The sequence below is a fragment of the Dromaius novaehollandiae genome, chromosome 3 (assembly GCF_036370855.1).
Source record: "Dromaius novaehollandiae isolate bDroNov1 chromosome 3, bDroNov1.hap1, whole genome shotgun sequence".
In the NCBI taxonomy this organism is placed as follows: Eukaryota; Metazoa; Chordata; class Aves; order Casuariiformes; family Dromaiidae; genus Dromaius; species Dromaius novaehollandiae.
The window spans coordinates 125,155,908-125,180,412 of record NC_088100.1 but is presented as its reverse complement, the minus strand read 5'-3'; the positions used below and the strand labels follow the sequence as shown (position 1 = coordinate 125,180,412).

Here is a 24,505-nt window from a genome sequence, read left to right as displayed (position 1 = left end):
TTGTAAGTTTTGCAGAGTCCACTGTGTTCTGTCCAGTGTGGGGCGGTTCTAAAGACTGCCGTAGTGCTTCTTGGAGGCTTCCAGACTTGTCAGGTATTCAGCACAACCTCAGTTACATCCTCTGTCTATATCCAATGTTAATTTTGAACCAAGTCATGGACCAAGGCAAGGCTTTGCCGCCAGATCTGGCCACACCATCGGCTTTCTTGTATTCAGTAGCTGGGTTTCTTTGCAGCCTAGCCTGTGGCCAGTAAGAGGCACTGAACAAGGTAACATTCTACAGGGCACTTTTAATTAAAAATCATTTTACTTTGATGCAAATTCCATATGACACACAACTTCATTGTTAGTTTTAACATAGCATTTGAGTGTGTGAGTATAACTTTGTACTCATTTTTAAAGACCATACTGTATAAACAGTATTGCATTTTTGCTTGTTACTTGATAATTAAAGAGAATTATATCCGCACCCAATATACATTTAAAAAATTGTTACACAGTGTTAAAAAGTAATATTTGGATCAATGCAATTTATGGATTTTTGTAGATTTTCTACTCACTGAGGCATGCAGTCAATACCTAATTTCTCTGGAGATACACTGCGCTTAAGATATTGAGTTTTTTTAAATACTCTAGTCCTGTGCATTGAGTGCATAAGAGCAGTTTTAATTTGCTGTCATTGATGAACATAAGAGTATGAACTGTCTGTGTTGAATTCTCTCCAACACATATCTTGAAATGTGTGGCAAACAAAAATAATTCTCCTCTTCCTTTTAACAAACATATTTCATAATAACTACTAGCAGTTTGGTTGTCGGTTGCATTGGGTAATGAACCTACCTAAATTCTTGCAAAACTGACATATACATCTGGAATAATAAAAGGTATTTTAGGTAGTAGGGGTGATTTTTGGCAGGCTTAGGGGTATGTAGAGCATCTGACAGTTTCCATCAATTAGGTCCACTGGTTATCACTTTTTTTTTTTTTGTAGTTAGTGAATACATTCCCTCCTAAGCTGGTTTCATTGAGCAAAAGTTTGTGTTTTGTTTTTGTTTGTTTGTTTGTTTGTTTTTGTTTTCTTATGCCCTGTTTTCAGGCAGGACAGTTGCGTTTGATGCAACCTGTTGGCTAGCGCTTTGTGCCCTTCATGCTGGGCTGTTGCAGTATGTGCTCCTTGAGGTCCGTCCAGGATGTGGACACACTGTGTTTGTACAGCACAGTGCAGGCATCGGCCTGGTCGTAGGGAAAGCTCTGTGGGTTTTGTTGTTGTTTTCCCTGCTACTCTAACGGAACCGTTGCCTTTGACATTAAAAACATAGCTCAGTGCTGGTCCATTTTACTGTTTCTTTTACTTGCAGGGGTTGACTGGAATATATACAGGGTTCGTTTTGTGAGGAAGGATGTGCAAGAATATTAACACCTAAGCATCTAAATAGATTCTTTGTGAACCTGCATGTCTTCCAGAGCACTTCAGCTCTAATTGGCTCTGGATTCAGAGGTATATTTGGAGTTTGTCCAGGTATATTTAGTAGTCAGAGGGAGCCTGTTGGTGTTTTTTATGTTGGTCAAATGAATTGATTTCTACATATGAATATGCAGAATATGCAATGAAATAGATTTGCTGCAGTTTGGTATGTGTTTCCCAAAGACTGTATGCAGGACAAATTGTAAATTGAAAAATAAAAGGAGAGTTTAATGTGTGTCATGAAAAATGGGCAGAACTTCGCAGTGCAAAATAAATTAAAAGATGTTTTAGTGTTTGAACATTGGATAGATTGGAAACATGTGCCCAGGAGAAGAGAGAGCAGAAGGTTATAGTAAGTGAAAGGAGAGTCAGGCTTTGGCACGGAGAAGGAAGAAGATCAAACAGGTTCTTAAAAACTTCTCTGTAAGCTTATTCTGTCCTGCTGAGAATGGCTACAAGTAGCTAAAATATAATGATGAGCATCACAGCTTTCCAGCACAGCTGATGAGTGTGGCTTGGAATTGGCTGTTTTCTTTAATTTTGGCTTCTCATTTTCTAAACCAGAAATTCCAAGTTAGTGAACCTTATAGCTACTTGTCAGCACCTACTTGTCAGCCTCTTACCTCCATGATTTTTTCTACCACGCAGATGTGAGGGAATAGTAAAACTTTGTGTCCCTGCTCTCCTGTAACCTGTTTTCCTTACAGCTAGCTTGGGACCCTTTACTTCCAGTTCCCAACCAGGTTGCATCTTGCCACCACCATTTTATCTCATGTGCAGATCTCGTGCTGAAGCTCCCTTACATCTTCCCACCTTCCTACTGCTTATACTCCTGCCCACCAAACCAGGCCCCCAGCCCTGTTGCTTTCAACACGCCACTCTTCACTAGTCCTGAATTTTATTCTCTCTCTCTCTCTCTCTCTCTCTCTCTCTCTCTCTCTCTCTCTCTCTCTCCATGTTTAGAAGAAATGAATCCCAGTGCTGGTTCCACTCGTTTTATGAATGCAACAGAGCAGGTGCAAAAATAGGGAGCTCTGCAGTTAGGTACTGCCAGTCAGTGAATGTATGTAACTGCTCGTTTGGAGGTTGTTGTTCTTAAGCTTGGGAAGAGTTGGGAGGTGAGGCTCTTGTGATTGTCCAGTACAGTTGTGGTATTTTGATGAGTTTGAGGATCACAGTTCGGGAACTTGCAGCCTGTAAGACCTCCTGGCTTGCAGTGTGCTCACAAGTTAGGACAGGTAGGACAGAGGCAGGAGTGTTGCAGCTTCTGTGACTTGTGAGGTGAATTATGTGACTGCTGGGCATCCCGTGACTGATAGGACATTGCTGAGGGGTGAGCTACTGGCCAGCCTTGATCCTGGCTTTGAAAAGACATGAGCCCGCAGGATTACGAGGCTGATACTGTCCAAGTGGCACCTCTGTGACTGCCTGGTGCAGCCTGCAGGGAGATAATGGAACTGCTGGGGAGTCCCTGTTATATCCTCCCTGTGAATGGGTTCAGGAACCCTTCCCAGGTACGATGTATGTTTTATACCTATCAGCTGTGTGAAGAGCTGTGTGTGTAGCTTCAGGATTCAAGTTTGAGGCATTGGCCACAGTTGACATAGGAGAAGTTGCTCATTGCCATGCCCCAGGTTGAATTCTCTGGAAGAGCTGTTGTGCAAACATACTTTTTGGGCTAACTGTATTTTTCTTTCTGGCATGCCATGACTGGTGGTGGTTATTACTCAGTGAGTACATTAGCAAACAAAGTGCCATGCTAATGATGCAAAACTGTATAGGGGGAAAGGAGAAATTGTTTCTGGCCCCTGCAAGCAATTATCGCGAGACTGGATGGATCTGTATATAATGGCCTACATGCAATAAAACTTACCTGACTTCTTTTCTCCTCTTAACCATCCACTCTATTCAGTTATTTACTATCCTGCTGCAGTGAATTCTTCAGATTGACCAGGACCTGGGGGAAGAAATACTTCACTGTTTGCTTTTCTGATCTCTTCCTTCCTACTGCCCCTAATACAGGCACTGATTTTGACAAGTTCTCATGTTTGTCTGGTTTTATCTTCTCAACTCTGAGTTAAAAAGTTCTGTCACTTTTAGTTCATTGTAGACTAAAACACTGTGATGATTCATTTTTGACATAATTACACTTCTCCATGGTCATGTTAACAGTCTTTTTTTTAAGGACTTTTGAATTAATGGTTATGCTATATGAGTTATATTTGTTTGCGAATTAATATGAATTTGTATGCTGATAATGTCATTAAGAATTGGTGGTTCCACTGCATGTAAACACAATAGAAGCAACTAAAATGGTCCTTTCTATGAAAACTTTCCAGTCTAAAGAAACAGCAGTGGTGAAATTGTAGTGTAACAGTACTAATTAAAAATAATTTCATCTCTGCTGCTCATTAGCCTCCTAGATCTTTACAAAGGGCTTGAGAAAGTTGGCTTAATAAGGGCCATAGAGGAAAACTCTCATTTTTATATGGCTGGAAGATGAGTTCTGCAGAGCATTGTAGTATCGAGAGCTTAGAGTGGCTGATGTGATATCATTTATGTTCTATTTTGAAATAGTAATCTGAATTTATATTAGAACTCAGCAAACTGCCAAATCTGGTATACAGAGAGACATAATATATTCTCTTCTCAGTGTGAATTGCTTCAGTTACATTATTCTGAGTTATTGTTCAACCCTATGCCTGCATGTTGAGTATATGTGTTTGTGTTGTATACAAAACTTCTTATGGTCTGACTCTGATTTCATTGACATGGTTGTTAATTCATTAACTTCAGTGGAGTTGTTCCTGACTTATCTTTGCAGGAGTGAGTACAGAATCAGGCCTTAAATCTTCAAGTAAAAAAGTTAAACTATAAAAATACTGTGAAATAAAATATCACCCAAGTGGTCCCATTAAATAGTATTTCATATGAGACTAAAATACAAAAAAGAAATCCTGATGAATAGGAAAGTAGAAATCAAATATCTACTTTAAAAAACCAGAATTTTTTAATCTACTGAGGAATAAAAGAGAATTTGATTTAAATAAGTATTATTTTGAATATATACTCCTGTAATAGTGACAGGTTATCATCTGGAATTGTTTTGTTATTGCACGGCTATCACATTTAAAATGAAGCCAGACTAAGTTCTTGCAGTTCATGTTTAATGAGAACTCTTGTAATCTGGAATCATATTAGCAGATTTTTTCCAAATAAAAATACAGTCGAAATACAAGTATTAGAATATAATATGGGATGAAAATCTATTCCATTGTTCATAGATCGTATTAATTCATTAAATATTAGTTTGTTTATGTATTTGCAAGGATCAAAATTACTTTAAAAGTTGAGGAAGCTAGCACCTCTAATTCTGAACGAAGAAAGGAGCAGGGAGAGAGCTAGTATAGTCAAATAATCAAATGTTGACATTTTCATGTGGATCTATGAAAAACACATGTAAAAGTCTTTATGTAGTAAACACTTTCAGGGATCTGATAGATAAAGTGACATGGGAATTTACCATCTCTTTGTAGAACATGTTCCTTTTATTTTTAGTGATATATGGTTTAGTTACATGTATTACTTCTTTTTTTTTTGTTTTGTTTTTTTTTTTGTTTTTTTTTTTGTTTTTTTTTTGTTTTTTTTTTTTTGTTTTCAGCTGACTACTGTGGCATGAGGAATGCATTAGTAAAGTCTTACTTGCACGTATTCCTGATGTAGTGGTCAGGAAATGGACAGAAGATCTAAATGTGAATTAGAAGGTAATTAGACATGGCCAAACTAAGTAAACTTTACTCTCTGGGGACTCTTTCATCAGCAAACCAGTTATCTTAGGTTAGCTTCCGAAATCTAATTGACTTACCGTTATTTACAGCCTCATATCAATTACTCCCTCAGTGGAAAAAAAAAGTGGTCCGGTGTAATTTTGCTAACTTTTCTCAAAAGGCCACTTTGTGTGTAGCCCATCCTATACAAACAGGTGCAAGAAAAGCATTTTGTGAAAATTAGAGGATCTGCAATCAAAAATGCTGGCTTATATGGTTATAATCTGGAATTGCCATAATGGAAAAAGGAGTTGTGAACACGTGTACGAATGGAATTGTTCCACAGTTAACAGGAGATTTATGACTGAAGAAATTGCTACAGAGCAGCAAGTGGTAGAGACTGTGTTTTTATTTTAATATGGGAGCCAAGTCTTGCATTAGGACATTGTTGAATCTAGGGCAGAAAATAAATGACACCCAGGGGATGGTGTAGCATTCTGTTAGATTGAAGGGCCTTTAATAATCTGATAGCCTAATAGCAGTTAAGATAGAGAATGTATAAGAACTAATCTTGTCTTCTGCTTTTATAGTAATGTGTGTACGGTAACAAGAAACAGTTATGATATGTTGGCACTGTAGCTTTTAGCGGATGACTTCTTAAATTAAATGACAAGTTTGCTGAGTGACTTTCTGGAATTTATTTAATGAAGATCCATAAAATATGATATCTGTTTACAACTGGATTAACGGCATTATGCTCTACGACTAGTCTGTACTCTATAAGAAAAGTACGAAACAAATCTGAAATCTTCTTTCATTCTTGGAGAGTTCACATTCATTTCAGAAAAGTATAAATTTAATTTTTACATCCATTGTATCTTAATCGTGATTAACAGTTTCTATGTTAGCATATTGTATATTGTCCTCTCTCTCAAACTATAGGTTGTAAGTGAAATCTATGCAAAGAAATATTGCAGCAATTGTGTGTGTTTTATTTTTTTAAGTTTGTTTTACTCTGAGCAGCAATAAGCGGTAGTAATTCTATTGTGCTTTTTTTTTTTCTTTTTCTTGTAGAAGTCAATCTATAGATTAACTTAAGTCATCTCTTTTTCTGTACAGGAGATACTTGGGCATGGTGTTAATTTTTGGTAGTATTATTTCTATTGTATTCTGCAGTCGGTATATCTGTTTGGGCTGTTCAGGATGAGAGTAAGTTGTTTCTGAAATAACTTATTTTTTGGAAACAGTAGTGTTAAGTTTACCTAGGACTTGCTAAACAACAAGCATATTTTAGCCTGTGCTACAACTCTCTCTAAACAAACTGTTCATGGTACTTGTAAGCAGACAACTTTGGCGTGTAAATGTACACTAGATGGCAGTTTTGTCATATCTTCCAAGTTCAAATAGCTCTGTAGTAGAACAGGAAAGGCCATCAGTGTTTAGTCTGCACTCACAGGGTCCCTGCATGACCAATGTGGACCCCATGGACTTCCTGGAACATGTGTTAGCAATTTAGCAGCAGACATTTATTTCTTTGTTTTACTGCTTGGCTCTTTGAGAAAGTGTTGGTACTCAGTTATGGGCTGTCTGGATCATGTCAGAGGCCATGGGGATCAAGTCCATGTGACAGGCCAGACTGAGGAAGGATGAAGCTGGAGGAGGTGAGGAAACTGACCCTTACTTCAACAGTAACAAGTCACTGCCTGTCTGTGGACTGTGGCCAAAAGCCTGGGCGTTTTAGGTCTAATACAGCTGAACAAACAAAACATTTTGCCCATTTGGCTTTTCCATATTTCATCAACAGTAGTTCAGTCAAAGTCTTTTCTGTTTGCTAAGAATTGGTTCTTACTCTTCATCTTTTTTTCTCCCTTTCCCCTCCCTCTTCTGTTTTAGCCCCATCTAGACGAGGTGACCTTGAAATCCTTGGCTACTGCATGCTGCAGTGGTTATGTGGGAAGCTACCCTGGGAACAGAACCTGAAGGACCCTGTGGCTGTCCAGACTGCGAAAACAAAGTAAAAATAAAACAACACACATGCACACACCTATAACATAGTCCATCATTTACCAAAAGAGGTCTGAAATGGAATTTCAAAGACAGGTCACATCCCATAGGATATCACCTCGCATGAAAGCTAAAACAATTTTCCTTAATTGAGAGATGTTAGAACCTGTTAAAGATGCCAACTCTGTATGCATATATACTGTTTTGCACACGTTTATGTATGTACTGCTGTGGAGATGTGATGATAAATGCACAATACACAGTTATTTCCTTTGCTGCATATCTTTTAATACTCTTTTTTTAAAGAAACAATGTTTGTGAACAAGAGTATACCTTATACTGCATGCAGAAGGACATTGTAGATTTCCACTAAATTTCATGGGTGCTTGGTAGAGACAATGGTACAAAAGTCCCTTAAAAGTTTTCTTTCACACGTGCATTTAATTTATTTAACTTTCTGTTTGATACCTATTTTTCAGATGTTTTCATGTAGGTTTTTAATGCCATATAAGCTGACTGCTGTTATAAACATTTAAATACCAAAATACTAAAGCATTTGCTTAGAATCTTTTCTTTTTCCCAGCGTGACTCATTAGAGCTTACTAAATCAACAGAGTGTATTAGTATTTTCTTTCACTGCTTTCACAGTTGGGACTTGAGAGAGTTAATTGCATGTGGTACAGTGTAGCCTGTAGAAGGATATACAGAAGAGTAGTTATCCATAAATGTAACATCACAATTGGAGAAAGCAGCAAACTTTTAAGTAGGGCAAGTCACAACAGAGGTACACAATAGGGATAGCTGATCCACAGAAATCAATCTGCAAATTCAGTGTGGCATCAGCTCTCAACAGAGAAAAAGGTTAGCCTGCAGACTGTGGATAATACAGATTGCATCTGTAAATGTTGACATCGTATGTTATGTTTAATATTTCTCTTTTAGAAGTTCTGATCATTACACAACCCCCTGCAAGGTAACACTTATACAATTCAATGTTAAATCAATTTAATCAATCAAGCTGCTTCACTAATTCTTCCCTTGCGGTTAACCCTTAGATTGCTCGTATTTCCAGAAAGCCAACTAAAGAGATGCTTAGGAGGAAATGCACAGAAAACGATACAGATTTCATTTAGCAGAAATATCCTCTTAGCGTAATAGATTATGTTCCTTGGCATTAGATGATTTGACCCCTCTTACTTAACCTGATTCTTCTGTGCCTATACTGTTTTAGAAGGCCAGAAACAGGCATCAGGATACATGTGCATAGCCAGCTGCTTGCAAGTTGCTAAGTACACTACCAGCACAGGCAGGTCCCTTCTAAGCACTCCAGTCCTCTGCTGTGGAGACTGTATGATTGTGGTGAGGAAGGGACTAGGACAGCTGGAAGGTGGGGTGCAGCTGAAAAGCAGGAGCCAGAACAGGACCTCAAATTCTGTTGTTTACCAGCTGCCTCTCCTCCTTCCCCTACAGTTTCTTAAGTCATTCTTTCTAGATGAAACTAGAAGCACTGGGGTGTTGAGGCAACTGTGCTAAAGCATTGGGCATTGGAAAGGCAATATTTAAGGATTCCTGCTGGTAAACTTGATTTCAGAACTTTTCATGTCATTCCATAATTGGAGGGGGTGCTCCATTTGAGTTAGGATTTTCAGTTTTGGGGAAATGAAATACATTTAAACATACACATATTTTGCTTTAATTTAGCTTAGATTCTATTTCTGATGGTAAAAAATAGCTCCTGGTTAGACCAAAGGTCCGTTCGCCTGTTACCCTGTTTTTAGGAATGGTCAAGAGTGGAAGGTTTTGAGAAGAATACAAGACGAGCTCAATTACCTTTTTCATAAACCATGTAATTATTGCAATATTTGAGATTACTTCTGTATTTATTATATGGGGAAATGAAATCACTGTAGTATAAAGATGTACATTACAAGTAACTACATGTTAAATAATCCCATCCCCCTTTCCACTTGTTACGAAATACAAAAACTGCATAGGGGGCTTTACAGGGTATTTTTCATGGGCCCAAACTTTGCCGTGTCCCTCAGTTACCACAGAAGTAGGTCTTGGGACAAGGCATACTCAGTGGACTTGATTCTGCACATTTCTCCTGTTGGCCGAACTTGGCTGAAATTAAGGTGTGGATGAAGCTGGTGTGTACCAAATGAATTAAATTGCAATGGCTGGCTAACCAGATTATGGAATCGAAGGCTATTAGCCTATGTCCTCCGATTTTATGTATTTGAGAACACATCCTGTGGATGTGGTGGATAGACCTTTATGATTCCTTTAAACAAGAAAAACATGGGATTTTGAGTCTAAACAGTAAGTGGGAGGAGGAGAAAAAACACTATACATTTGTATACTTCTGCAGCTGTGCAAAACACAAAGCAGATAGTCTTGTGTTCTTTGCCTCATAAAGATTTAGACCATAAATAATACTTTAGTAATGTTGTATCTTTTTTTAAAAAAAAAGAAGACCTATGGTGCCACAGTGACACTATGTAACTTAAGTTCTATCCTTTAATAGTATTAACAGCTAGACTGAACTAAGAGATTTCATTCCCTCAGAGCAAGCTGGCTTGTGCTGCTGCAGGTTGCTACAGTTTCTTAGGATATGATTTTTTCTGAGCTCTGGTGTACTGGGCTATCTCTGGTTTTGAACAAATAGAAAGTAGATCTGTGGTCCTGCGTCTTTAGTTATAAAGCTGGATTTGTGGTCTCTTAACCTCCCTCTCTCCCTTTGTCCCTGCCATGCCTGTTTGTAATACTGACATTCATCACCCAGCTGCTCCTGAGCAATATGGCAGAAAGAATCTGATGTTAAATGACTACTAGGCAGACCAGAACCGCTTCTTAAATTTCAAAAGCAAATATTAATCATTAAGCTGAAATCAGAACAAGCAATTTAAGCTCCAAGGGTTTTCTTCCTTCTAGAAAACCTAAAACATCTGCAAAGAAAAACTTAATGCAAGGCTAGTTGTAAGTCCAGTCTTGCTGAAAGCAGCAGCCTCCAAAGAGTTAAAAATATAGCTGGTAAGAGGAGACTTTTTTTTAAAAAAGGAGTACTATGAATCATTAGCTATCCCGGAGGTCCACTCCCTTTGGAATTGAGACTTGCTGTCTTCCCAAATCCCAAATGAAGGATCACCTGCTCCAGAACCACATTAAACTGTTGCATTTTCATGTTGTTTCAGACTTATGGATGAGCTCCCACATTCAGTGATGGAATGGGATTCTTCTGGAAGCAAATGTAGTAAGTACCATATAGCTCTTTAGTCTGCTATGAAAAATACTTAAATGCCTTACTGTGTTTGCAGTAAAAGTATTATAAAATTAACCAAGCCTTCTATAAAAATAACTTAATCAGCAAGTCTTGCACCCTAAGGCAAATGGCCTGAGTCCATGCAGTATTACTGGGCTCTGATCTTAGGGCAAACTATAGTGTGCAAGCAGAAGTCATCCTTATGGGACCCCTTGAAATCACCCCTGCACACCACCCTTTGCAGAATCATAGTTGTCAGTATAAGCATCCTAGAGATAAGAATGAGTATTGGGGCCAGACTGACAGATGAGCGCAGGCTAAGCGGAGTCTTCAGGGCAGCTTACAAGCTGCTGAGTAGTCCCTGTGAGTGGTCTAGGTCTCCCATCCTTCCTCACTGAGCCCTTCCAGCCCTTCCCTTTGTTCTTCTCTAATGCCTGTTTGACTGACACTGTCACTGATGTGTTTTCTTGCTCCTGCCCTTTTTATCTACTTTCTACCTTGTGTTTTTGTCTTGCATGACCTTCTTGATTTCTTCTCTTGTGTCTGAGTCAGTTGCACCTATACTTTCCTAATGGACGCCTCAATTATTGCAAGCCTAGAGGGGCTACCTTGGGTCTCAGCTTCTCTCTTCCTCTTTTCCTCCCGTACTCCTTTTTTTAAGTCCTGTCCACATCCTCTCTCTCCTGGCCTAAACTTTCCTTCCTTTTCTGTCTTGTCATGTTTAGCTATTGCATTAGTTAAATCCTGAGGAGAAGGTAGCTGCAACTTCTTTCCCATAGATGGAAGAGAAGAGACTAGGGATGAGGTTTCCATTGTTAGCTTCTTTCCTACAAGGTTAGGAGGTGATTCTTGCCAGATATTGGAGTACAAGTTTGGGGTGGTGGGTGGGCTTTAAATCTGGGGAAGAAGGGAATTAGTAAAGAAATCTACATACATGGTGCTCGAAGATATGTTCTGTATTAAATATGATATTAAGATAACAAATAGTACAAAATACACCTACCTCATGAATGGATGCATTTGAGCCAGTTTTCTTTTATCCTGTTTGTGTAAAATCTGGCAGTGGACTGACTCTTGATATATATGTATTCAACAGAAGAATTCAGCCTGCAATATCTATACTAGAGCTATATTTAGCTGATAACATGGTACTTATGTAATCTCAGAGTAAATATTACATAAGTCAGACTCATTAATTCAGAGTGTAATTTAATTGAACTTATATAGTGGAACTGGATCAGACCCTTCATGTATAAGCCTGTTATATTTTAAGCAATTTTAGATTGCAGGGTTGTTTACTGCAAGAAGAGAAGGTAAACTTCTGGTCATTGTTGAATGCTGGTTATTCTACAATACATGATTCTAGAGTCAGGATACTTAGTGCTTTACTGTTGGAACATTTTTTTTCCTGCTACTTTCCTGTATTAGCCCATAAACAATTACTAAGTAGATGATGCAGACGCTAGGGCTAGATTTTCAGCCCTCGCAAGTGGTAGTACCAGAATCCTGATCCGTCTCATCTGTGGTGAGTGCCATATAGTGACATATCTGAGTGCAGTCAGATTGTACCTAGACTTTTCTAACCATCATTTCTTTGTTGTTCTGTGCCTAGAGGCTAGCTTGAGCTGTTGAGTTCAGCCTGAGCTCTTCTGGCTGAAATGCTGCCTTTATTGTTAATACTACCACCAGAATTCTGGAAAAAGGGGACTGCCAGCAGAAGGGCCTCCTTCGAACACTTTATTTTTACATAAATGTTAATAACTTAATTCTTAGACTCTGGTAGTTTTCCTTATTAAATGAGAAAGTTATACCTGCAGGAGAGAACTGAATCTAATACTGGCATATCAGATCTCAGCTATCGGTAATCCAGGATTTTAGGAAACACTCACTATCTTAGAAATACAGGTAACTGAAAATAGTAAGCAACTGTCTATGAAGGTTTATTGCTTAGTATATTAGGAGCTGAAAGAAAACCAAATGAATGTATGGTTTGGCTTGTCTTATGCTTCCTGCACTGAAATAGTACAAAAGTAACCCAGAGAAAAAACCTTTTAGTTTAGGGAAAACACCACTTCCTTCAAAGGTAGTATCTATTTCTGATCTATTCACTTATTTCCATGAAATTTGTGTATTTGAACAATTGGAATGCTGGTGTATTATATATTATAAGAAGATACATTCACAATGTACATGCATATTTAATAAAACTTTACTTGTGGGACTATAACATGTTTTTTCTCTACACATTTTTCCTAATAGTAGTATTTCTACACTTTCAGCAGCTTCCCTGTCTCTAGAAGTACTCAGTAGCAATAGCAAAATAATGCTGTTATTAGGCTTTATTAGAACTTACTCTCAAAAACAGTATTTGTCCAAGTATTAGATTAACAAACAAAAAAAAATTTGCTTTTCTCCAAAGCATTCAAGGTACAATATCTATGCTGATTAAAATACTGTTATTGAGAATATTCAGTATTTAAAGGATTTTACGATTTATCAAATATAAAATGCTTCTATTTTAAAAGAACTATGAACAATTGTCAATAAAATATTTTGATTAACTTTTATACTTGTGGGCTAGCTTTCAGTAGCATACAAATTAGTGCATTTCTATAACAAGACATAGCACTTAAGACTTGGATAAACCAGCTAACCTTTATGTTTTGCTTTTCCCATCTCAAAAAGACAAGATACTGTCAGTTCTACATTTTGAATGTTGTCTTCAGCTGAAATTTTGTTATCTTGTTTGGCAGTGTAGCATTGGCATCCATTTTGGAATTAAAACCTTTCTGAAGTTCTAGGTCTACACCAAGTGAAATTTACATTTTAAATATGCTCCGCAGGTGAAATATCCAAGTTTTTGGCATGTGTTTATGGCTTAGCTTATGATGAAAAGCCAAAGTATCAAGTGCTAAAGAAAATCCTGCTGGATGGACTACAGTCAAGTGGAACTCGCTACGATGGCCCTCTGGAATTTTCCTCTGCAGGATGCACCCTAAATCATTGTGCTTCTAAAATGTCAGAAGTAAGTAAGACAGTTCTGGGATTATTTTCTGAAATCTCCTGCTGGGTGGTTGCCTCTCCTTTTGTAAAAGAAGAAACAGTTTAAGATCTCAAAATGAGACTGACACAGCAGTTCTTTTGCCTTAAAAGCACCATGTTTGTTAATTCCTGTTTCCCCTGGCTTTGCTAAATAGTGGGATGTCAACCCTTAAGGAGGAAGAACTGTCATGAGTCCTTTTGACCTACAGCCTCTCACTTCAAAGGAGTAGGTCTGTGGAGAATCATGTACTTTCAGGATAATGGGGAAGTCAAGGACTTTGTTCACTAACATCTTGAAGACAAGCCTGAATGCCAGGTTTTTCTTTCTGACCAGATTAAAAGCAAAGTTACCATTATTAGCGAAAGCATTTAATTCATTTTCTTGCTTTCAGACTGTTCTTTGCCATTTGCCTTTATGTTCTTACAGCCACTAATCTGGAGGATGTATTATTCTAGGATTTAACTGTTTTATTGGTATGTAGTGCTATGTGATGTACTAACACAGAGTTTTAAAGCTGACAGCTATCATGTTATGTTTTTCCTTTGTATTTTTAAGTCTGAAACTATACAGTTAATAAAATCTTGTTTTAATAAGTGGAGATTGATGTAATTAGCAGCCTTACTGGACCTGCTGTGAAATGTCAGTCCCGTAATACCTCTGCCTTGAGACTACCCATATGCAAAAGCCCTGCTTCTTTCTCTGATGCGTGTTCAATAAGGCAGGGTCAGGGTACCATTCATTTTTAATATTTCTTATGAACTTTGGACCATCACAAGTGTACGTGAGCCAAGAATGCAGGATGCAAACTAATGTGACTGATAGGCTGCTAGATGAATGGTGATTCAAGTATCAGTGCACAGATGGTTCTGATTTGCTGAGTTTTGTAGCTGCTGCAACTGAAGACATAAAATATCCTTCTAGTCATAAATTAGCTCTTTGGAAGCAAAACCTTGGCACCAGAGCTTTACAACCTTCAATTAGTAGGGAAAGAAGTATTTGAATGACTGTGGTATTGACATCTGTAGGCCTGCATAGTAATCATTCCTAATAGAAGAGAATATCTGTTTGAGGGGGTTTTGCATGGCTAATTAACCACCAGTGAGAATATGTAATTTTTTCATGATCTCCTGATTGTCACCTTTCTCTCATGATACAATTACATTTTATTGTAGCAAGTGCCTCACAAACCAATTGTCAGCACTATTTACGTATTACAGAAGGCAGAACAAAAGTTCATGTTTAATAAAAAGCCACTGGATTTTGATCTTGGTAATTACAGATTCTTATTTTAGCAATTTTATTGACTTTTTTGTTTTTATCACTTTTTTCATTTAACAAAACCAAAAGCTATTTCAGTGTCAGTATTTCCCTTGCTATGATGGTCACCACTTAATCTCCACTAATTTGAGAAGCTTTTTTTTTTTTTTTTTTTTTTTTTTTTTACGTTTGTACAGTTTTTTGAACTTAATTGAAATATCAAGTAGTTGTTAACTTACCCAACTGATGGGGTTGGATTTCTGATTCACAAGAATCTTTGATTACTTAGAATCCGATACTGAATAGTAAATCTAATTTTTTCTAATTTTTTGGACACAACAGAATGCATAACCTTTCATACAAAAGATGCTGAACCAACTGTGTGAAGATTAATCTCTTTGCTCTTTTTTTAATAGCTAAATGTGCTTAAAATCAGTAAGATGTAACAGGTGATTGATAGGAAAACTGCAGATAATCTGGAAATATCAAAATTAGAATTTTACTCCAAGTTTCATATATAAACCTGAAATTTAAAATGAAAATCATTCTGATGTTTGAAAAAAAAATCATTCTTACATAGTCATACATGCATTTTTGGATTGTTAGTGAAAATTAAATAGCTAGATTGTTGGACTAAAGATTTATTTTACTGTTTGAATGACACTATTTCAGGAGTGAAAGGAATGTGTTCTGTTAATTTTATCTCTGAGCCTTAAAGCACAACATTTTCTGATTCTTTCAGGTTTTCTGCCTGGCTGAAAGCTTGGCCTAAAATAGTACAGTGGCATAAAGGATAGATGCTGAACTTTCAGATTGTAAGAGCTGCTGTGGCACTTGCTGTTTGCAAGCGCACAACCCCACGTAAAAATCTGAGTGAGAAGTGTCAGTTATCACCCCTTTTGTTCCTTAGGCCTAAGCAGAATTATTTCTGATGGCCAATAACAAGATCAGCGAGCGAGCAAATTACTAGATCTAGGCACCTAACATCACTTTTTTTAGAGAGATTTTTTCACATTGACTATCTTGCTGCTTGGTAAGAATGCTCCAACAATAACTTGTTTTTGCAGTGTTTCTTTAGCTAGTTCTGCTTACTGGGAAGAGTTTCTGTCACATTCACTGCAAAACAGCTATGGGAAGATTTCTAGGGTTATTCAATAGACTTGAGGAGCACTTTAATGAAGCTTCTTTAGTAGTCTCAATGGAGGAAAGAAAAAAAGAAAAGGAAGTAGAGCAGATAGATAACTGAATTTTCTTCGAATCTGTTGGCGTTTTCAGAAAATCTGATTTTCAGTCTACGGCTCCTGGCCTTGGAGTATATTCAAGGCCTGGCATGCTTTGGTGCTACAGTCCTGACAAAGAATGTTCATTGACAGAAAGGCACTTCCCACTGCATCTCTTCATTGCAGTGTCTGTAGTTATCCTAGGTTTGACTCTTTTCATCTCTGCCCCTCTGCATTCTCTTTTCCACCTCTCCTTTTATTCACGAAAGAGATAACTTAGGAATAGGAGGAACCACTACAAACAATCCACTGTTGCCTCACTTGAGCAGGATCTGACTCAGATGACCTTTTTGACTCCACCTGTACCAGTTTGGTACAGGAAAGAGATGATCTCAGTGAATTCCCTTCTGAAGACCAGAAAAAACCCATAGGTACCAGGAAGCAGATCCTGTAACACTAGTTCCTTGAAGATGGTGTCAAGAGGAATTGCTACAAATCGTGTGCTTCAGGATACAGCTCCCTATATAGTACGTGAATCTAATCTTGACGTGACAGAAGAAGGATAACAGTAGTTACATCCTGGCTCTTTGTTTCAGTTGCACACCAAACACAGATGATAAAACATGGAGTTATTTCTCAAATTTGTTTACCAGTTTTTGGCACTGGATAAATCTTTCAGCTTTTTCACCTACAGTGAAAGTGCTAGGATTATGGCCAAATGAAATATGGTAAGGCCAGCTGACTAGTTGCTACATTTTGTACATTTCATTAAAAAAAATTACATCAATACCAACTTGTAATTCTTATTAGTATAGAATATGGTAGTCTTTAGGCATACAGTAAATATTTTCAGAAATGCTCTAAGTCTTGTTTTGAAAGTGATTTAGTCATTTAAAGCATGTACACGATGCAAAGATGCTGTGAAGATACCAGAGTTAGCTGTCAACAAGATTATCAGCTCTTGCATGATGCAGTACAGTGCTATACAGAGAAAACAGCTTGGGCCCCAGAATTCAGATAATTGTCAGTGTGGCACTGAGGCTCACCTAACTAATTCCATTTCTCAAGGCTATCTACAGCGTTATGGCCTGAGTTAGACTGTTCGAAACTAGCTTGAGTTATTCAAAACAGATGCACCTTTATGTTGCTAAACATTAATAATTTTCACAGAGTAAAACTATGGATTATATTCTTAAAAGGTCTTTTGGATTAAACAGTAGATGTAAGTGCCCACTAGCATTTTCAACAGTATTTAGTTTGTGCAATTTCTATCTCCTGTATGCATTTAATTTGCAGTACAAAAAGGAAGCTTATTACTTCATTTTTAGCTGCTACATTCAGATGCAGCTGCTGCATAGAGGACCATATGCAAACATTACAGTTACAGAGTTATTAGTGTGCCAGAAGTACCAAAGGCATGTGGCATACAGCCTGTGTTTTGGCTACATTTGTCTTCCAAGTTATAAAAGCCAAAAACAGACATCATTTGATACTTAGTGCTTAGAGCAGCACTGGAAAAAAACTTGCATTAACTCACGCAACTATTCAGAGCATGTTCCCCATTACATTTTAGAAGACTGTAAAAGAATGTAAGACTTCAATCTTAAATTAGATTACCTGAGTCCAAGGACTTAGTGATTAGCTTATTTTAGACAGTTTTGCATTTGACTCATTCCAGTGATAAGGAATGTTTTCAGCTCTCCTGAATAATGATACAAACAGTGACATATTGGCATTGTTCCCATTAAAGGTTATTAATGAAGGTTTTCAAATTTATAACTCTGAGTTTATTTTGTAGCATTCTTCCCAAATACAGCATAGCTCTTTGTACTGTTTGAAGAAAATAATGATAATTAAAATGGTAAAAACAATTATTTTGAGAGAGATTGTATAATCTTACTCTCATTTTACATTTTTGGTACTGAACTTAAAACACTTTTCTTTGAAAACACTGAGGGATTTTTACTATACAGAATTGTTAACTGTACATCAACAGGTCTGCTTACCAAAGCCTATGCCAAAGCCAGTTCAACAGAAGCAAAAAAGAATGGAAGGTGAAGAATATGTCTGTCAAAACAAAACCTGTACTGGGGTAACACGCAGACAACTCCAAGATGAAGAAAAGCCAATTAAATTAAACACAACACTTCACCAAAGAGAGCCTCAGCAGGTGAGGATTTTGGCACTGCAGTAATGCATGGAGTCCCTGGAGAGGCTGTCTATCTGCTTTGATAGCTCAATGCCTGCCTTTTGGGGTAGGGAAGGGAAGGGAAGTCCTTTTTTTTTCTTTTTTAAAAAAAAAAATAAAATCTAAACCCTTAGTCGTAAGCAACAGAAGTTGTCATACGCTTACTGGATTGCACTATTCCAAACCTAAAACCCTTCTTTCTTTCTTTCTTTCTTTTTTTTTTTATTGGTAAAGCCTAGGTAATAAGTGCAAACAGGGTGCTAGCCTTACCTGTCTCAAACCTGACAGGTTCAAGGATTGGAATGGTACCTGTGACAATTGTGAACACTGTTGATTTTTTTTTTTTCCAATATACAGAATTACTGTCTGTATTATCAACAGGTTCATGTACCAAAGCCTTCACCGAAACCAGTACAACAGAAGCTAAACAAGATGAAAGATGATGACTGTAACTGCCTAAGCAGGCCTCATGCTCGGGTAACACGCAGACAATTCCAGGCAGAAGAGAAGCTAATTAAATTGAACGACATGATTCAGCAGCCTGAACTACAGAAGGTGAGGTTTCCGTGTTACAGTAGAACAGACATGACGCACTGTGAAAGAAAGAACAGCTTTCTTAAAAAAATAATACTTAAAAAAAAAAAAAAAAAGCTACAATGCAAACTAGATGTTTGCGATAAAACCGTAAAAGTTGGTATATGCAAATGCTTGAGCAGGGGGCTTGGACTAGGTGACCTCCAGAGGTCCCTTCCAACGTTGACTGTTCTGCGGTTCCTAAAATTCATTTGTTTTTTCTATAGTTTGGTAGTAAAGGCACTGCACTTCCAATATTGCAATGGTATATCTGTCCAAAAGATGAAAGTATTGGGGTAATAGTGGAAACAATAGTCTCCTTTTATGGTCACTGTTAGTTTTGCTGGTAGAAACTTACTTCAGTAGTTTCCTTTTCTAAATAATGGAGAACTTTATAGCACTCTTGAGTAACTGAATTCTTAAACAGTAATCTTAAATACTGACTTCTTAATCTGAGGATTTCAGAAGTTAACTTATTCAGCTCAACTAGTTTTGGTAATTACTGCATAAAAAGGTTGAATGAGTATATTCAGTCTTACTGTGCAACTGTACTTTCTTAGGGAATGAAAAAACATTCATCAAGGTTTTAGTAAAAATAATGCAGAGTAAAGTACATCTTAATAAATATAGTCTGTTCTTTCCTTTTCTTTCTGTGGGGTTTAAATGTATTTTAACATGGAAACTCTGCCCTGTTTGCTTCCTTAGTATAGAAGGAAATAATCATCATATAACAAGTTATTTATTATGTACAAAAATGAAACTTTACAACATAGTTTTATTATTAATCCAAAATTCTTTGCTTCAAGCAGTCTGCTGATCACTGCCTGGAGACTCCAGTACAAGGTAGGAGAGTGAAGCAGGAAAAGCATAGCTGTATCTGAGAGCATCAGGCAGTAAAGTGGTGAGCAGAACAATTTTTGGAGATGTCTTGGCTGACAGGTAGACAAATTATGATAAGTCTCTAGAGTCCTGACACACAGCAGAGACTGAAGTTAGCAATTAAGACTTTGTTTTTGCATGAAGATATTCTAGTGCTACTTGATAGTCCTCAATTAGCAAATTAAAAAAATTAAAAATACATTAAAATTAAACACTCCCCTCACCCTCTAATGTCTTCCTTCCTCTATGCTTTCTACAAAAGCTACTTTAGTCTTAAGTAAGAGGTGGGTATAGGAAGGGAGCCATGTTTGGGGTTTCTACTGCAAGGTAGGAAAAGAGCTGATATCCTGGTACCTTCCCCTGTTCCACTTGAACAGCAAGCACACACCATGGCTCGTAGACCTGGACACTGGAGAGTAACTTTGGGGATTTCTGCTTTCCTCCTCTTTGGGGGAGGAAAAAAAAAAAGTACATTTTGCAGAAATGAGACCAAATCACTGGTCTAGTATTTAGATTGTGTGAGTTTTGATTTTGTCATTCTGAAGGAAAAGCCACTGTTCAATATAATTAATAATGCTGTGACTAAGTAGAATAGTTCTGTAGTACTCATCCAATATTATGCATAATAGGGGAGAGTTAAAATGGATGTCAGATTAAAATTAAGATATTCAAATCAGAAACTGGAGGAGAAAAAAAGGCCAGGATGGTGTTTGTTCTATATTGCAGGCTTCCTCTTCCTCCTTTCCCATAATTTAGGAGAGCAGTACAGGAAAGAGAAAAAGGAAATTTTGGAATACTGATGTTATGTAAATTAAGAGGCGTACCTCATGCATAAAGGGGGAAAAGAAACAAAGCTTAATGCAGCAACATTTAAGTACCATATTGCATAAACAAAGGGAAAACAGAAAACAAAATTTCATATATGTAGGTTGAGTACAGCCATGACAACCAAGGAGCGTTTCCTTCAAACTCTAATAAGAATGTATGATGTGGAACAGAGGGAAGTCTTTTTGGTAGCATTTTGAAAGAACAAAAGAGGAACCAGGTTTGATGGACCAAAATTGCTTGCAAGAATGTGCATGTGACCTCACGAAAGGCAGGGTAAGCGTTAGCACAAGAGCTCTGGAGTGGTTGGGGATTGGGTAATACTGGCCTGGGAGAAGGAGTCAGCTGTACCTGCACCAGTGACTAGCTGCTGTGTGCGTCGTGCATGCCCCAATTCCAGACACTTAGGTTACGCAGCTGCCCGGAGGAGTTCACAGCAGGTGCCTCACTGCAGCTTAGACAGGTAGATGGGACGACCACTCTTGTTGCTGTCAATAGATGATGCAACTAAAGGACTGAACACAGAATGTGGAGGGAAAGTTGTGCTCTTCCTGGTTTATCTCTTGAGGGAAGCCCATGCAGGAAAACATCACCCAGCTGGGACAATGACAGGATGAGAAGAAAGAATTATGAGAGGGTCTGCTTAGTAAGGCAGCAGGAAAGCAGTTATGATCTAGGTAGAAAAGAAAAGGAGAAACATTTCTATGCTGAAGAGGAAATATATGAATGAGAAGAGTGAGACAAGAAGAGTAGGACAGTTGTGAAAGACCTGACAGCTGGCAAATTGCAAGAGACAGAGTAAGGAAGACATAGTAACATGTAAAAAAGAATGGGGAAACAAACAAAAAAGCAGAGAAGAAAACACTTATGAGCTGCCCCTATGCTGGACATCACAGTATCCTTTCTATAAGGCAGTGCCCATTTTTCATTACAGGAAAACAAAGTGACACACCTGTATGTCACTAATCTGAAAGAGGAATAAAGCACTTGATAAGACCCAAAATTTCTATTAGATAAATACAATTTAGGTCATGAATTTTTGCCAAGAAGACTATATTGCTAGAGTTGAAAGTACATGGGATGTATGCAGAAATATAACATAGTATGAATGAAATCATGGAATGAAAACTCAAGTTAGAAATTTGTCTAAGGGAGAGTAAAATACATGGTAAAAGGGGGATTTTGAAGTGTTGGTTATATAAGAGACAGAATCGTAGGTGTTTGGGGCTTCATTTCAGAGAATGAAGATCAAAAGGTAAGCTAAGGATGCTGTTGCATAAAAGAGCACCCACTAACCAAGGACAACAAAAAACACATTAATAGCATATTTTTGCAATCAGTGATGAATCAGTTGTTCAACTTCACTATGAAACGCAAAAACTTTATACAACACATACACAAATTGAAACAGCAAATCAAACTTCTGAGTATTGTCTAGGTTTCCAGGCTAAAACTTTATTAGCAGGAGCACTGTGAATACTTTATGTATTAACACTGTTGGGAACAAAAACTAAAGATACAGAGGAACATCAGTGGTTGATTTCAGTAATAAATATGGAGTATTGCTGTCTCAAAGGCTGAGTCATAATGCATTTAAAATGAATAACCCTGACTAAATTCATGCAAATTCCAGAGTTAAGACCTTGTCAAAACCGCATTGCCTTCTCAGGGATAACTTTATTACCTAGATGCCATCTTCAGTATCTTTGTTTTTCTGATTCAACTCTCACTCACTCAGATACTAAGTTCTTTGCTTTTTGTTTGTTTGTGTGTGGTTTTTTTTAACCTGCAGAGAGAGACTGGAAGAGAATTACCACACCTGCACTCTCAAGCAGTATTCTGGGAAGACAAAAAGAAACAAGATCAACACTTAAGTACAGATAATCTAGTATTTTTGCAAGAAACCAGTTTTGGTATTACTAGTTCTTTTATACCCACTAGATTTAGGCTTGCATTTACTGGAGAAATATACTGCTACGGTATAACTATACTTGTGCTTCTATTATTAATATCACTTTCCTTGTATTTTCTTTGATGCAACTGCTTCAAATGTCTTCAGTTTAAGTGCAGTGGTGTTCATATCAAGCTGTTTTTCTATTTTTCAAAGTTTCTTCATGGAGGACTTCAATGTCAGGGGCTTGGAAAAGATTTTTGTAAAATATCATTGTAAATACATATCTTCTAAAAGCAAGTTCTATTAAACTTTCAAAATCTACACTGAATAAGTTACACATGCACTAAACTATTTTTATTACTCTGTTTTCTACCGTTGGTGTTGGGATTCTTTTTCTTTGATATAGCAACATTAAAAAATATCATCAAATACTGTGGCATGATATTTAATTATTCTAACGTTCTTGTATCTTGATAATTCATTTTTAGCCATCTTCAGGCTCTCAGTTTCAGCACATCTGTAGTTAAATGGTATACTGAATGTATGGGAGGGTACCTCAAAACTTTTCCTTTTTTCTATTCCACAAGATAAAACAAAGATAAAAGCCACAAATTCTATTTCAGGAAATATTTTGTTATGATTTTTGCCTTTGTCTAAACTACTACCCACTATTTAGTTCAACTGCACATTTACATTATATTTTCTTACCTTATTACAATATGGACATTCACCAAAGATGACATTAAAACTCTGTCTGCTAGAAGGAAGACCTTGCAGCCACTGCAACACAAACCAGTGAATTAAAATTCACATTTGTTTTTTATCAAATTTACAAATGGTCTATCTGCCAGAGGTTTTTGTGAACAGAGTTCATTTGATAAACATCTGACAAGGTGCATGTCTAGTTAGATTCTGTATAACCACAAATTGAGGCAGGTTCCTCTCCAGTGAGCTTACTTATGAATTGTGAGTTAGAAGACAAACGAATTGCTAGAAAAATTATTGCGCTTCCTCAAAGGATTTTGCTTCAACTGAAATTTTAACTGTGCAACATTTATTTTGTGGGATCTGTAAGTAGCAACTAAGTGAGTTTGTCCCATTAATAACTTTTTTACCTCATACAGGCAAGCCTGGTGAAAAGGCTGTCCACATCGGGGATCATCACACACTTGATCTGGAATAGTGCCATCAAGTCGATAGGCATAGCAGATTCCACAGTCCTTCGTAAAATCCTTAAAACACAACATGTTTTAGCTTACAGTAGAACTGAAAGGAAAAAAGAGGACTGGTAACACAGAGAAATGTGTTTGGCTCTTTGCCTTTGGGTTTGCAATTTTCATTACTTAGAATTACTAAATATTTTTGCCTTCAGCTATATGTTTACATCATTATGAAGCGTAAGATTAGTCCTAGGATGTACAAGCCTTTCCTAGGTTTTATTTTATCCTCTCACTGAATTATGTCCAGTCCAACAAGCATTTAATACTCTCGAGCCTCAGTTTCTTTTTCTTTATTAAAGACAATGATTTGTCATTACATTCGGACATTAGACACAAGACCTCACAGTCTGATACTGATTTAAGAATTTCACAAGTGAAAACCAAGTTAGTCATCCAGTGCTACAGCATTGTCAAAAATTAATTCCAAGTTTGCTTGAAATGCAGCAGTATTTGGATGGCCTCTCGTCCCCTCTAAGCAGCTCTACCTAATTAGAACTTTAAGTCATCAACATCCATAACAGAATGTTTGGATTTTCCACATCTCATTAGCTACTCTGGAACTTCCTCTTCCCCTTTTAATAGCAATAAGGCGATTAATAACAGGCTTCACTATGAAGGCCACAGGAAAGTGTGCACCTCTAATCAAAGGTTAACAAGCTCTGACAATTGTTGCTTGAAGTTCAGAAGTCCTTAATGACAATATATTAATCCAATTACCTCTCTTCTAAGTCTCTTATTTTTGCTGGCAGTTATAAAGTGACCATTTAAATTTTACTTATTCAGAAATAACAACTGATCATTAACAAAAAGCAACTTACACTTTTTTCTAACACAGCACGAGATGGAAAGTCAATTTCTAAGACGTCTTTCAAGTTTTGTAATAGGCTGATTTCTGGATCCCTGCAAGT

At 37.3% G+C, this 24,505-nt stretch overlaps 2 protein-coding genes across 9 annotated transcripts in view; one reads left to right on the top strand and one right to left on the bottom strand.

Annotated features, from left to right (window-relative positions):
• Window positions 1-22,806, top strand: part of VRK2 (VRK serine/threonine kinase 2) — a 51,068-nt gene extending 28,262 nt beyond the window's left edge. For 5 of the 7 annotated variants that reach the window (XM_064510041.1, XM_064510044.1, XM_026099262.2 and 2 more), the window contains 6 exons: window positions 7,126-7,246; window positions 10,431-10,489; window positions 13,342-13,523; window positions 18,015-18,188; window positions 18,564-18,761; window positions 22,276-22,806. In XM_064510041.1, the coding sequence (XP_064366111.1) occupies window positions 7,126-7,246; window positions 10,431-10,489; window positions 13,342-13,523; window positions 18,015-18,188; window positions 18,564-18,761; window positions 22,276-22,518 (977 nt within the window). In that variant the 3' untranslated portion in view covers window positions 22,519-22,806. Of the gene's footprint in view, window positions 1-7,125; window positions 7,247-10,430; window positions 10,490-13,341; window positions 13,524-18,014; window positions 18,189-18,563; window positions 18,762-19,588; window positions 19,681-22,275 lie in introns of all 7 variants that reach the window. The other 2 variants (XM_064510043.1, XM_026099266.2) reach the window with 2 other exon arrangements.
• Window positions 21,912-24,505, bottom strand: part of FANCL (FA complementation group L) — a 41,090-nt gene continuing 38,496 nt past the window's right edge. For both annotated transcript variants that reach the window (XM_026099268.2, XM_026099269.2), the window contains exons 11-14: window positions 24,416-24,497; window positions 23,493-23,609; window positions 23,086-23,157; window positions 21,912-22,620 (exon numbers count right to left, since the gene is read on the bottom strand). In XM_026099268.2, the coding sequence (XP_025955053.1) occupies window positions 22,585-22,620; window positions 23,086-23,157; window positions 23,493-23,609; window positions 24,416-24,497 (307 nt within the window). In that variant the 3' untranslated portion in view covers window positions 21,912-22,584. The remainder of the gene's footprint in view (window positions 22,621-23,085; window positions 23,158-23,492; window positions 23,610-24,415; window positions 24,498-24,505) is intronic.